Raw genomic sequence first — 14,002 nt, 5'->3', positions numbered from 1 at the left:
TGCCACGAGCCCCCCCCTTTTAAAGATACCTTGCCCTGCTGCTGCTCCTGCCTCCTTGGGGACCTCCAAGTGTTATGCAATGCCACAAACTGTGCCCACATACAACATTTCCTCCATTCACACACATTTTCCTTCTTCTTTGAGGTCCAAATCAAGATAGAGGATGATAGGAGAGTGTCTGGCACCACCAAAGATACCTCATGTTGTCCAGAATCTGTACAGCCTTGTGAAGCATCTAAGTCAATGCAGTTCAACACGCTGATTAATGGATTGGGTTCTAAATCTTGTAAGAGAGAGTCTTATAATCATGGTGTGTGTAGTTTGAGGTGATCCAAGGCTTATTTTGGAGTGCAATACCTCAAGTTTCTTAATGATAAGTGTTGCCAAGCGGGGCATGGTGCATTAGTGCATTTTACATGAGACCAACGATTTGGGCTGAGCAGAATCATTCTGCATTTGATAGAGGAAAGTCTCCTAGTTATGGGGGTATATGATATGGCGTGCAGTGTGACATGAAAACATCGTTCCACATTCAGGCTGCTCATGAAGCTCTACTAGGAACCAATTTTAGTTGGCATTTTGATTTTTGAGTACCAAAAAATACAAAATCTATCTTGGTATACATCAATCTTTAATTCAGCATGTTCAAATTGTGCTGGGGGACATGAGATTAGCAGCGTTTCACCAACAGTACCTCTAAGGTTGATCTGTTCATGAGAGTGATCCTCGACAATAATTGTAACTCATCGGTTTTAGTTCTGTCCCCAGGAGTAACAGAAAACATGTCCACTCCTCCTTCACTGTAACAGCCCTTCAGATATCTGAAGACTGCTATCATATCCTGACGTAGCACCCGCCTGATGAGATTGTGCAGCAGTATAGGGTACTGGTTAGGATGTTGGATGACTAGGACTTGTGGGGCGTAAACCCCAAAGAAACCAAATCAAAAGCAATGCCAGCAAGCTCAGGTGTCTTCACATACACAGCACAATCTGATTTTTAATGAAGCTGAGCATAGCCAGAGTTCCTGAGTATGTCCAGATTCTCCACTGCCACACCTTCATCCATGTAATGGTTAGAACATTGATGAATTGATGGAGAGGGACACAAAATGTGTTTTCCCCCCATTCTACAATGCAGGGCTTACTTCTTTTGTTTTATGTTGCAACCACTGGAAGTTTACCTAACATACTCCAGCCAGAGTCCAGACTATGTAGCCTTACAGAGAGATGAGGTTGGTATGTGACTTAGGGGTGTTCACAGAACCAGGTTAGGTGGTTTGTTTTGAATTAGAACCAAATTCAAACTGAACTGCTGGTTCACAAACTGGTTTGGTTGAACCGGCCAGTGGTCCAGTCCATTCAGTCAAACTTGGTCAAACTGGTTCTAGGGCTATGCTTGTAAAGGGGAATCTGGTGAGGATTCCCCTTTACAAACAAAGAGGTGGGGGAGTCCTTTAAAAGTCTTCTCAGGGTGGACAGGTGTGGGGTGACGAGAGGGCACCCTACCAGCTTTGGCAATAGCTCCTCTAAACCCTGCCAGCACTCCCGCACAGATGCATGGACTGGCAGCATGCATCCCAGTTCTGGCCTCCACAAATGCATGGAGTCCTCCATTTACATGACCTCCACAGATGCACGGAGGCCATTTGCATGACCACAAAAATTTCCATAGTCATGCAAATGGCCTCTGTGCATCCACAGGATATATGCATATAGCCACTGTGCATTTGCAGAGGCTGGAACGGAGCCGCCACTGGTCTGCACTGCTGGAGGGGAGCGTTAGTGCGGTTTAGAGAAGTTGCTGCTGCTGGGTTACCACCACCGAAGCTGGTAAGGTGCCCTCCTCAGCCACCCTTAGAAGACTTTTAAAGGATCCCCCCACCACTTTGTTTGTAAAAGCTACTCCTCACCAGATTTCCTTTTAAAGCTAGCCCTCAAACTGGGTTGAATCGGCCCGATAGGGACCAGGCCCGGTCCTGTTTGTATTCATACCAGCCACCTTTTTTTGAGGCCAGTCCAGTTTTAGTTCAAACAAGTTAAACTCAACTGGTTCAAACTGAACATGGTTTGATTCAAACTGGTTCTGCACACCCCTAATGTGACCATGTGTATTCTTAGCTTCATGACTGAGAGAGGAATTTGGACTTGGGTCCTTTCCCCACCAGACCTATTTGTCAATGCTTTACCACTACATGGATGCAGGTGTGGCTGTGAAGATTCTGGACATGCTCAGGCACTTTAGACATGCTCAGATTCATAGAAGAATAAAGTGGGGTCTTATCTTGCACAAGCACTCAACACATGCTTAGTGTATCTGAACAGGACAGGTGCCATAAAAAGCAAAGATCACAAAAGGTATTCAGTCAGGGCTGACTTAAGGAAGGGGGAGTCTTCAATAGGTGCTAATCAGTCTTCCCTTGTGGCAGAAAGTTAACTGCCCTAGGTGAAGGACAATCTTTAAATTTGCAAATGAAGTTTCTATAGGCACAGAACAGAAAAGCAACTTTGCTTCACCACTTTGGGAAAATGGGTGCTTGTATCAACAGCTTTATAAAATAAAATAGAGTCTATTAGCTTCTTGTGAAGCCTTAAAAAACAACAACATAAAAAACCAAACCAACAGAAGTCTCATTTAATTGTTTTTATGTCCCCCCCACCCCACCTTGAGTATGTCCTTCAATGATTTGGACGTCTGCTTCCTGTTAGCCATGCCCCTATGGACATATTAAGCAAATTATTCCTGCTAACAAGCCACCTAATGGTGCAGCAGGGAAATGACTTGACTAGCAAGCCAGAGGTTGCCGGTTTGAATCCCTGCTGCTATGAAACACCTATATCGGGCAGCAGTGATATAGGAAGATGCTGAAAGGCATCATCTCATACTGTGTGGGAGATGGCAATGGGAAACCCCTCCTGTATTTTACCAAAGACAACCGCAGGGCTATGTGGTCACCAGGAGTCAACACCAACTTGACAGCACACTTTACTTATTCCTGCTAACAGGGCAAAGAGGCACCTTTTTAACATGGTGATTCTCTTTATTTAGCAGGGGAAGAGTAATTGGCCCTATCCACCCCCAGCACAGTACCTCCAGTGACTATTGCTAGTGTCTATCTTATGTTTCTTTTTAGATTGTGAACCCTTTGGGCCATCTTATTTATTTATTATTTCTTTACGTAAACAGCTTTGGAAACTTTTGTTGAAAAGTGGTATATGAAGATTTGTTGTTGTTGTTGTTGTTGTGAGTGACAATTTACAGGTGAGAATTCCTGAATGGCAGATAACAGTGGTTGAAGAATATTCATGTCTAAATTTAATATTCTCAGGGGATAGGTAACATTTGAGTCTCATTGCATTTGGACATACTTGGATAACCTCAGCAATATGATGAACAGACATATAACACTGAAGAAAACGATGAGCAATAACTTAAGCTCCTTTTAGACCTATTTATTTTATCTTTATTTATCTTATTTATTGTCAGATTTGTATACCACCTTTCATGAAAATAGTCCCAAGGCAGTTTACAGTATCTTTAAAACAGTACAAATATTAATTTCAATTTTAAAAACAGTACAATTCTATTAAAGTTAAAAACATATACATAATCCCACAATGAAACACAGCAATATACAGAGCAGCAGCAACACAGAACATAGCACTCATCTAAAAACCTGGGTAAAAAAACCCATGTTTTTATTTACTTTCTAAAAGCCATTTTGAAAGTTGAGTGGTGGATGCCAGCTGGGAGAGCATTCCAAAGCCTGGGGGCAATTACTGAGAAGGTCCTGTCTCACATGCACAACAGACGAGCCTCCCTCATTGACGGCACATGGAGCAGAGCTGCCTCCAATGACCTGGTCAAGTAGGCAGAAACCCTTGGGAGAAGGCAATCCTTCAGATCTCCAGGGACCAAACCATTATGGGTTTTAAAGGTCAGAAACAGCACCTTGATTTGGACTCATAAACAAATTGGCAGCCCAAACAGCTCTTTCAGAAAAGGTGCAATATGCTACCTATGTGTCACTCCGGGGGAAATCTGAGCTGCTGCATTTTGCACTAGCTGCAGTTTCCAAATATTTTTCTATCAAGCATGTGATCACCCCAGATTTATTCTCCATTATTATAGAACTGCCTAAGAAAAATAGAAACGTTCCTAGGACTTTCTAACAGTGGCTTACATACTGTACAAGGAAGCTTAGATCCAATAGAGAGAGGTCTATGTGCTGCTGTGATGCCCTTTAAAGCACACCAGTGCTTCCTGTGAGGGTGGGGCTCCTCTGTGCCTACTAAGCATTAGGTAATCGCGGTTGTGACACTACTCCTATAGGAAAGTCTCTCTCTCTCTGACATACTACTGAATTTGACAACGGATACCTGCTAACTTTGACAACTCAAGTGGAACATAATTTAAACAAAATGGAAGTCACACAGCTATCCCCCCCCCACTAATAAAAATCCTCAGTGCTAAGAGTTGTTTGTTCCAGAGGTGGTGCTCCCATATTGCACAATGAGGCAATGGCTTCAGGCATGTGGTGCACCATGGGGTAGTGAGTAAAGGCCCTTCCTCACAAGTTTCACCTCACCCTTCCTCATAGGTTTCACCTCACCTTCCTATTACCATAGCCCCCAAGTCCTTTTCATTGCGCTGGTGAGAGGCAGAGAAGACTTTTTCTTCTCTTCCTCTCACCAGCCTCATGTCCCAGGGCATACTCTGTCCTTCAGCCCATAACCCTGCTTGTTCTTGCAAGCCAGGCAGCTCCTTCCATCTTTGATTACTCATCCACCTGTTTCTCCTTGCTTCAACCATCACTTTATATACAGTATGCACCAATCGTGTCTGCTTTGTCTTCTTCATTTCAGGGGCAGACAAGGTGGACCAGTTTGGTGCTGGAGAGATCAGGAGAGAAATTGAGAGTGAGTGAGAGAGCATGTGTCTTGGTGCTGGAGCAGTGAGGAGAAACAGATACTGCAGGTCAGTGCGAGAGGTTGGATGCTGTTGATTGGCCTGCAATAGAAAGCAGCTGTGCAGGTTGCAGGACAGTGCGTGTCCCCAAAATTGAGAGCAGAGTAGATGAAGAGGGAGTGTGTCAGTGCTGAGCTCCACTCAGTTGGGCAGGATGGGTAAATCAAAGGGTGGGGCTGGTAAAGGCAGAGCCGGTGGCATATTTGCCTTGAGCTGCCAATGGCGCTGAACTAGTGCTGTTTATTCCACCATATGTTCTTATATATACATTACACAACTCCTTCTTAGTACAGTTGCTTATTGCAAAGAAATCTTCTGGATCGTTCTCTTAATGGCATCCTTCACTTCCTTGTTCCTCAGGCCATAAATCAAGGGATTTAACATAGGGATCACTAGAGTATAGAATACAGGTTATTTTGTCTTCGTTCACTACAGAATTAGAACTGGGTCTTAAGTATACAAAGGCCCCAATTCCAAAAAAGTTGGTCACAGCAGTCAAGTGGGAGGCACAAGTGGAGAAAGCCTTGCATCAACCGTTGGTAGAATTGATTCGGAGAATGGCTATGTATAAGTAGGAAAGAAAAACAATCAAAAGAGAAGTTACCACAACAATGCTGGCTAAGGTGAAGTGCTCAATATCAGTGATGTGTGTATCCGTGCAAGATAGTCTCAGAATGGGGGGCATATCACAGAAGAAATGTTCAATGACATTGAAGCCACAGAAGGACAACTTGAATATGAAACTTGTCTGAACAAGTGTATTCATAAAGCCATGGAGGTATGCAATGAGAACCAGCAGGACTCAGGACAGGAGTGCTGAGACAGCCTAGCTGAATTATTTTTTAATTAATGCTAGTAGCACTGGAACAGGCTTCTTTCCTCTTAAAAAAATTATTTGGAAGGGGAAAAAAAGAATTATATTTATTTAAACCACTACTAGGCTACGCTACCAGTCTAAAGTTGAACCACCTACTACCTAGCTAACGGGGATCCGGCCTATTTAAACTCTAAAGCTACAAACGGAAGAACCCCTATTTAAAACCTATTCTAAATATCACAGAACTTTTAAAATTCAGTTTAACGCCAAAACCTTAACCTCCCTCCAAACAGGGAAAAAACAGACCCCAAATACACAATTCAAGAGAGACTAGAGGTGTGTGTGTGTGTGTGTGTGCGCGCGCATGTGTTAAAATATAAATGGCTGGGCCACTCTCAGTTAGTTGAAGGCTTCTCCAAACGCTGGGTCTCTGTAGTCCACTTCTGAGAGTCTGGTCTCACTCTTCAGATGGGGCAGCCTCTCTGGAAAATTGGTGGCCACTGGGCTGGTGGCTAGTCACAGGCTAGCACGCTGGGGCTGGAAGCTGCTGCAGGCAGGCAGGCATGCAGCAGTGATGATCCTTTCAGCAGCAGGAAGAAGTTTTTTTTATAAATCAGAAGAAGAAGAAATAATAATAATAAATATATTTTCTGCCAATTCTCTTTCTAAAAAAAATTAAAAATAAAATGCAGGAGAGAATGTCACAGCCTGGCAGCTGGCAGCAGTGTGCAAGGCAAGCCTACCCTGCAAGGCAGAAAAAGTGTTAAATGGGCGGGGAGGGGGGAGGAGAATTCTCCTCCTTCTCTCCCAATCTGGTGATTTCTTCCTTAGAAAGAAAGGTTGAAAATTCAAGCTAGCTATTCCGAGCTGCTTGTTTTGGGAATGTAGGAAAGGTGTGCCAGCCTGGAATGGATTAGTTAATTTATCTGCTGCCTGCCAGTGCTAGCCCTAGACTGAGTGAGTGAACCCTCATTCTCTCTCTCTCTCTCTCTCTCTCTCTCCCTCTGGAATTCTGGATTCTTGGGTTAATTGAATTTACAAAGTTGTGTGTTGTTTAGTTTAGAAGAATTTTAAACAAGGGTTCTGTGGAAGGGATCCCCCTAAAAGGCAATTTGACTGCCAAAAACCCTACCTCATCAGCAAACACCTTCAGTTTGATTGAAATGCAAACTGACCTTGCAAAGGGATTTGAGAGACAGCATTTTGAGACAGAAATACCCAAATATCTTTGGGAGCTCAATGCAATTCCAAAGCTCTTGCTAAAAGCCATGGTATAAGTTGCATGGAGAAGCTTTTCCAGAATCCCCCTCCCCTTGCCTCGTGCAAGTAGGAGGGTGTTTGTCCCGGCCTACGTTCCACGAGGCCCAGGAAGCAGCCCTATTGGCTGATCGGCCTTTGGTGGGTGGGGCTTTGGCCTTAGCTGAGCGTTTCCCCGCTCAGCTTCTCAGTCCGTTTTTTGGCTTCGACAGGGAAGGAGCCTTTGTGCAGAGCTCCTTCCACAGAGGCCGGTGGGGGGTGCGCCCGAGAGCGGGCGAGGCACACAGTCGGCGGTGTTGGCCATCGAGGGGGCCATAGTGTTGGCGGTGGTCCAGTTGTTGCGGGGATCTCCCCTTTGTGGCTCCCGGCCCGGCCGCATCGGCGGCGGCTTTTCTCGGGCCTTGCGAGGCGTCGTCGGCCTCTCTCATTCATCATTCATCAGGGCAGTCGCCCTCTGGTTTGTGGGGTGTCCGGGCGGTCCCGGAAGCTGGGTGGTTGTGTTGCTGCTCTGATTATTGCTTTTATTGTTTCTCTGGCTTGCACTGTGGGATCTTTTGGTATTGGGCACAGCGGGGGAAATAGCTGACTAACAAGCAGAAGGTTGCTGGTGGAATCCCTGCTGCTCCCTGGGGCCTTGGGCCTTTTTGCGGGTGGTTAAGCTTGGTGGGGCTTGTTAGACCTTCTCTCAGGGGATTGGAGTTTGGGGCATTTTTTGCAGTGTGGTGATTTGCTGGCCATAGCATTACTGTTAGTCTGTGGGGCTTGTTATTCGTTTTTTCCCTGCTGACTTAGTTGTTGGCTTTAGAAGAGCCATGTTCTTTTCACTCCCAGAGGGCTGTCCTGGGTTTGTAAGGCAGTATGCCGGGGAAAGCTAGGGGCAAGAAAGGGGGGCAGCCTATCAGGCAACCCAAGAGGCCTGCCCCTCCGCAGTCTTCTTCAGAGGAGGATGACGAGGAGATGACTCTCATTCGGGGGCTGATTAGTAGGATGGAGGCTTTGGAAAAAGCTAAGGCCGCCCCTTCCAACAAGGGTGCTGACCTTTCTGGTGGGGGCGGTGTGCCACCCCTTAAGGTTCCTCAGAGGACTAGGGGATCTGTTAAGTTCCAGCTGCTAACCTCTCTCTCTAGTAGGTTGGATGCGCTTGAGGAAGGACTGAATCCTGCCAGACCAGGCCCTTCTGCACCTCCGTTGCCGCTTCCTGCGCCTGAGGTTCCGGTTCCAGAGGCGCCCGCGCCGTCACTGCCTTTGCCTGCTGTACCAGTTGGACAGCCACCAGTGGACCCGACTAGTCCTTCGGCCCCGGGTGAGCCAGCAACACCTACACCGCCCGGCATCACCGGCCAGTGGCCTTACATTCCCTGGCCGATGCCTGCCATGGGTGGCTGGGGTCCAGCTTCGTACTGGCCCCCATATACACAGGCCTGGGGTGCGGGCTCTCCACTTTCTTTTCCTGGGGTGATGGCTGGTTTGCAGGGCGCTGCTGAGCAGGTTTGGTTGGGTAGCAGACCTTCCAGTGGGTCGCTCCCTCTTCCTGGGGATGCTCCCGCTCCGGTACCTGAGGCTGGTGGTCCACCGGGCTTTTACCCGATGGGAATCCTCCCTCGCCACAACACGCTCCCTACGGGGGCATGGGTCTCCCTCTTGGGGATCACCTGCTCCCATCTACCAAAGAAAAAATTCTTAAGGGGGAATATGTAGACATCTTTAGCTTATTGTTCAGGGAGCCTGAGGTTAAGCATAAGGAGGTGGAGTCGTGTAAGGAACACGAAGCTACTAAAAGGAAGCCGGTCGAGAAGACTTGGAATAATTGGCTATCCGGCTTCACGATCTACATGGGGGTGATAGTTCAGGCCCAGCCCGCGCGGGGCCCGGCCCTGCTGAAATACATGGACATTATTCACAGGGCGGTCTCTGACTTTGCTGGATCTTCCTGGGTCCGGTACGATGAGAGCTTTAGAATGAGGGCAACTTTGGATCCCACGTTGCCTTGGGATGCTCCTTTACAGGAATTGTGGTTGGTTACTATGTCACCGGCGCGGCCGATAGATGGGGACAGGTCAGACAGCGGGCATTTGCTATCTAGGCCATCAGGGGCGTCGACTCTAGCGAGTACGGGACAGCAGTGGGTTTAACCCCACCTTGTCTGTTGGGAATATAATACCAATGGCAAGTGCTCCCGGTCCCCCTGTCAGTTCAAGCACACCTGCGGTGTCTGTGGGGCACGGCACCCAAGCACCTCCTGCCCCAGGGCCAAGTTTGGTGGTCCCGGGTCTAGATTCAGACACGGAAACAGTAAGAAGGGTGGCCCTCCCCCACCCCCTGTGGGTAAGGGCCCCTAGCCCTATCAAGATTGAGGTTCTGGAATGGCTACTGCTGGACTACCCAGACCGATCAGCAGCTTTTTATTTGTTGTGTGGCTTCCGAGATGGGTTTCGGATTCTTTCTTTGGCTCGGAGGGGTCTAGGTAGTCCCCGCAATCTTAAATCGGTAGTTGGAAAGGAGGAAGTAGTTATTCGAAAGATTAATAAGGAGGTGGCTGCGGGTAGGGTAATGGGGCCATTTGATAGCCTCCCCTTCCCTGGCCTGAGGGTTTCACCCTTAGGGGTGGTCCCTAAAAAGGTACCCGGTGAATTTAGGTTGATTCATCATCTTTCTCACCCTAGGGGGTCGTCGGTAAACGACGGCATCCCCGACAGCCTTTGTTCCGTGCGCTACACTTCTTTTGATGAGGCTGTTGAAGTGGTTAGGAGTAGGGGCCCTGGGGCCCTTGTAGCAAAATGTGATATAGAGTCCGCCTTCCGACTGCTGCCAGTTCACCTGGATGATTTCGAGCTGCTGGGCTTTGCCTTTGCTGGCCAGTTCTACTTTGATCGGGTTTTGCCCATGGGTTGCTCGATTTCTTGTGCGGCCTTCGAGGCCTTCAGTACATTCCTTGAGTGGGCAGTCAGGTGGAGGCGGGCCTTCTATACACAGCGCATTAGCTGCATGACTTTCTTTTTGTCGGCAGCGGGAATTCCAGAGAGTGCCATCATTTGCTGCGCTCCTTTATGGACCTAGCGGACCAGCTAGGGGTTCCGTTGGCGCAGGATAAGACAGAGGGGCCGGTCACGTGCTTATCTTTCTTGGGGATAGAGTTGGATACTGTGGCTGGCTGCTCTAGGTTGCCTCGGGTCAAGCTGTTAGTCCTTTTGGATCTGGTCAGGTCGCTTGGACGCTCACGTAAGGTCACCCTTCGGGAATTGCAGGTGGTCTCAGGTCACCTCAATTTCGCCTGTAAGGTAGTGGCGCCTGGCCGGGCCTTTTTGCACCGGTTGTGCAATCTGACGGTAGGTCTCTGGGCCCCTCACCACAGGGTTAGGATTACGGAGGGGGTTCGGGCCATCTTGGCTCTTTGGGAAGCCTTCCTGCTTGATTTTAATGGGGTGGCTTTCTGGCAAAGTGATAGACTCCTGGAAGCTGACCTGCAGGTTCACTCCGTTGCAGCAGGTGGTATAGGTTTCGGGGTATATTTCAGGGGCTGTTGGTGTGCTGCCCGGTGGCCTGAGGAATGGGTCGAGCGGGGGATTGTTCGTGATTTAACTTTCTTGGAGCTTTTTCCAATTGTCGTTGCTGTACATATCTGGTCAGAAGAGTTTGCCAACTCTTCAGTCAGGTTCTGGTGTGACAACCTGGCGGTGGTCCAGATTGTCAACACTCAGACCTCCCAGTCTCCGAGGGTTATGGGACTGGTTAGGGCGCTAGTGTTACAGTGCCTGCGGGCTAACATCCTCTTCCGGTCCTGCCATGTCCCGGGTATCCGTAATGACATACAGGTAGCTGACGCTCTGTCTCATTTTCAGTTAAACAGGTTCAGAGAGTTAGCGCCCGAGGCCGCCCTACACCCAGAACCCATGCCGGCCTTTCTATGGGAACTTGGCAGGCGGAGGCACAGCAGGCCATAGCGGCGTCTCTGGCACCTAGCACCAGAGCGAGCTACACAGCCAAGCTTGAGGCTTTTTCTCTTTTTTGAAGGGCTGAAGGTTTGGTCGAGGTTTGGCCTGTCCCTGTGGAACAACTTCAACAGTTTTTGGTCCTCCTTCATAGAGCGGGGCGTGCAGTGTCCACCTTGGGGGGCTATTTAGCTGCATTGGCTGTTGAAGCCCAGGTTAGGGGAGTCAGTGACTCTTCCTGTGACCCTCGGGTGAGGCGCATGTTAGAGGGTTGGGCTAGGGGGGACCCCAAGACCAGGGACCCCAGACGCCCGTTTACTTTGGATTTGGTGGCTCCCACTTTGGGCTGCCTAGTTGGGTGCTGTGAGAGCCCATGGGAGGTGTCACTGTTTAGGGCAGCGGTGTTGGTTGCCTTTTGGGGGACCTTCCGCCCTGGTGAATTGCTTCCCCGCAGTGAGTCCTCTCCCAGGGACCGCTGCTTGCAGTTTTCCGATTTGTCATTCGGATATGGGGAGGTTTGTTTGTTTCTTCGCTGCTCCAAGACAGATCAGAAGGGTAGGGGTCAGGTCGTTCGCCTTGCGGAGGCCAGGGATTCGGGTGTGTGCCCGGTTGCAGCCTTGAGGCACTACGCTGGGCTAGGCCCTTTCTCAGGTGAGTGCCTTTTTACTCATAGGGATCAGACCCCTCTCACCCAATATCAATTCCTTGCGGTGTTAAGGAAGGCCCTGCGGGCCACAGGGGTCCCTCTCCAGGGGCTTACTCTGCACTCATTCCGTATTGGAGCGGCTACCACTGCTACTCGTATGGGGCTGCAAGAGTCTGAGGTATGAAGGATAGGTCGGTGGAAGTCCGTGGCGGTCAGGCGTTATGTGCGCTGACAGTGGACAATTTTTTACATTGTTGACCTGTTATTTTCTCTTGGCAGGTGCTGGCAGGGCGGCGGTCCCGGTCTGAGTCCTGATGTGTGGCCATTCGTTGGTCTTCTGGGCTTTCAAGTGGGCCAGCACCTCCCACTGGGGATCCCAGCTGGGATTGGGAAGCAGCGCTTCAGTTTATTGGCTGGGCATGCGAGGCATGCTCTGGAATCAGTTGCTTCCAGCGTTAAGGGACCATTTAGATAGGTTCCCCATTCCGGATATTTTGGTTTTACATCTAGGGGAGAATGATTTGGGCCGGCGGACTGGCCTCGCCATTTTTCAGCAAGCCTCCTCGGATTTGGTGACGTTACACAGGTGGATGCCCGGTGTGCGCATAATCTGGATTAACTGGCTTCAGCGCAGAGTATGGCGCGGGGCTCAATCTTGCCTAAGCTTGGAAAAAGCGCGTAGAAAAATTTCGGCCGCAATTGGAAAAATTGTAATAGCAGCCGGGGGGTCAGTTGTGCGGCAGCCGGATTTAACTGCTCGCTTTCCTGAGCTATTTCGCCCCGACGGGGTTCATCTTTCGGAAAGGGGTTGTGACTTGTATCTGCGCAACATCCAGGAGGCCATTGCTGAAAGGTTAGGCAGGCGTGGGGCAGGAAGGTCAAGCGAGGGCTAACCTTCCTTGGTGGCAGTAACAGTGCGGGCTGTGGGGTAAGGTGGTATAGATTATCGGTGAGCACCCTTGGATATTTTAAGGTGGATTGGTCAATCGCTTCTTTGTGGCCTGTGCGGCACGGGAAGACTTCGATTGCCAAGAAAACAGCTTCAGGACTTCACCAACCTTTGGGCTGTGCGGTCTGGCGGGGTAAAGATCCGAAGCTGTCCAGATCCCCTCTTTTAAAGGGGGTGGTTGGCTTTGAAGGAATTGGGCGGGATGTACCTGCCTCTTTCCTGAGCCAGGGCGTGTCACCCTTTCAGGTGACGGGTAGGATGATGGAATCCTAGCCTATGCCTAGGTGCCCGCACTGTTTCATGTTGGTGATTAATCACCTTATTTTCAGTCCGCCATGCCTGTTGTTATATTAATAAAGCGTGGCCCATTTCTCCCATTATATATCTCTCTGTGTCTTCTTGGGCCGGGGTCTGGGCACAATCCCCCTCCCCTTGCCTTGTGCAAGTAGGAGGGTGTTTGTCCCAGCCTACGTTCCACGAGGCCCAGGAAGCAGCCCTATTGGCTGATCGGCCTTTGGTGGGCGGGGCTTTGGCCTTAGCTGAGCGTTTCCCCGCTCAGCTTCTCAGTCCGTTTTTCGGCTTCCCCTCCCTCCCTCCCTGATGCAGAGCGGGTCTAGTGACTGGTCGCCTTAGGGGCCGAGTAGGAATTTTTTGCTCTCAACTTATTGGCTGTTGTTGGGTATTTTTCCACCTACTCCGTTCTGTATTCAGTTGTTAGTCAGGTTTTTAGGTTGGCCATGTTGGCAGTAACAGTGCGGGCTGTGGGGTAAGGTGGTATAGATTATCGGTGAGCATCCTTGGATATTTTAAGGTGGATTGGTCAATCGCTTCTTTGTGGCCTGTGCGGCACGGGGAGACTTCGATTGCCAAGAAACCTGCTTCAGGACTTCACCAACCTTTGGGCTGTGCGGTCCGGGGGTGGGTGGGTAAAGATCCGAAGCTGTCCAGATCCCCTCTTTTAAAGGGGGTGGTTGGCTTTGAAGGAATTAGGCGGGATGTACCTGCCTCTTTCCTGAGCCAGGGCGTGTCACCCTTTCAGGTGATGGGTAGGATGATGGAATCCTAGCCCATGCCTAGGTGCCCGCACTGTTTCATGTTGGTGATTAATCACCTTATTTTCAGTCCGCCATGCCTGTTGTTATATTAATAAAGTGTGGCCCATTTCTCCCATTATAAATGTCTCTGTGTCTTCTTGGGCCGGGGTCTGGGTACAAGCTAGTTAGGAAAGTTCTGAAATTACACCGGTTTTTCTTTCCAAAGGTTTAGAAAGAATCTCTTGACTTGTTCAGGGGTCTTTTGAAGAGCTATTTTGTTTTTCTTCTGATTTTTATGAGTTATAGTGGTGTCTACGTTTTGTTGCCCAAGTTGAGCAGTCTAATGTAATTTAGGCCACAATGTAATTTGGTGGGACATGATCTTTAAGCCAGTGATTCACA

General features: G+C 49.1%; 1 protein-coding gene and 1 pseudogene across 1 annotated transcript; one reads left to right on the top strand and one right to left on the bottom strand.

The window, feature by feature from the left end:
• Positions 1 to 5,265: 5,265 nt before the first annotated feature.
• On the bottom strand, positions 5,266 to 7,421 carry LOC128327009 (olfactory receptor 1020-like; annotated as a pseudogene).
• Positions 7,252 to 13,733, top strand: LOC128340920 (uncharacterized). Its single transcript, XM_053286785.1, has 2 exons — positions 7,252 to 8,345; positions 11,897 to 13,733. Exons 1-2 carry the CDS (start codon positions 7,901 to 7,903, stop codon positions 11,923 to 11,925), a joined length of 474 nt encoding a protein of 157 aa, XP_053142760.1. The 5' UTR covers positions 7,252 to 7,900; the 3' UTR covers positions 11,926 to 13,733.
• The last annotated feature ends 269 nt before the right edge of the window (positions 13,734 to 14,002 follow it).

This window comes from Hemicordylus capensis, chromosome 1, assembly GCF_027244095.1.
Source record: "Hemicordylus capensis ecotype Gifberg chromosome 1, rHemCap1.1.pri, whole genome shotgun sequence".
NCBI lineage: Eukaryota > Metazoa > Chordata > Lepidosauria > Squamata > Cordylidae > Hemicordylus > Hemicordylus capensis.
Note: the sequence above shows the minus strand (reverse complement) of the source record. Positions and strands in the feature narration are given on the sequence as shown.

Coding starts and splice junctions, on each gene's coding strand:
- LOC128340920 (XM_053286785.1), top strand. CDS start 7,901: ATGCCGGGGAAAGCTAGGGGCAAGAAAGGGGGGCAGCCTATCAGGCAA. Junction 8,346..11,896: donor GACTAGTCCTTCGGCCCCGG/GTGAGCCAGCAA, acceptor TTCTCTTGGCAG/GTGCTGGCAGGGCGGCGGTC.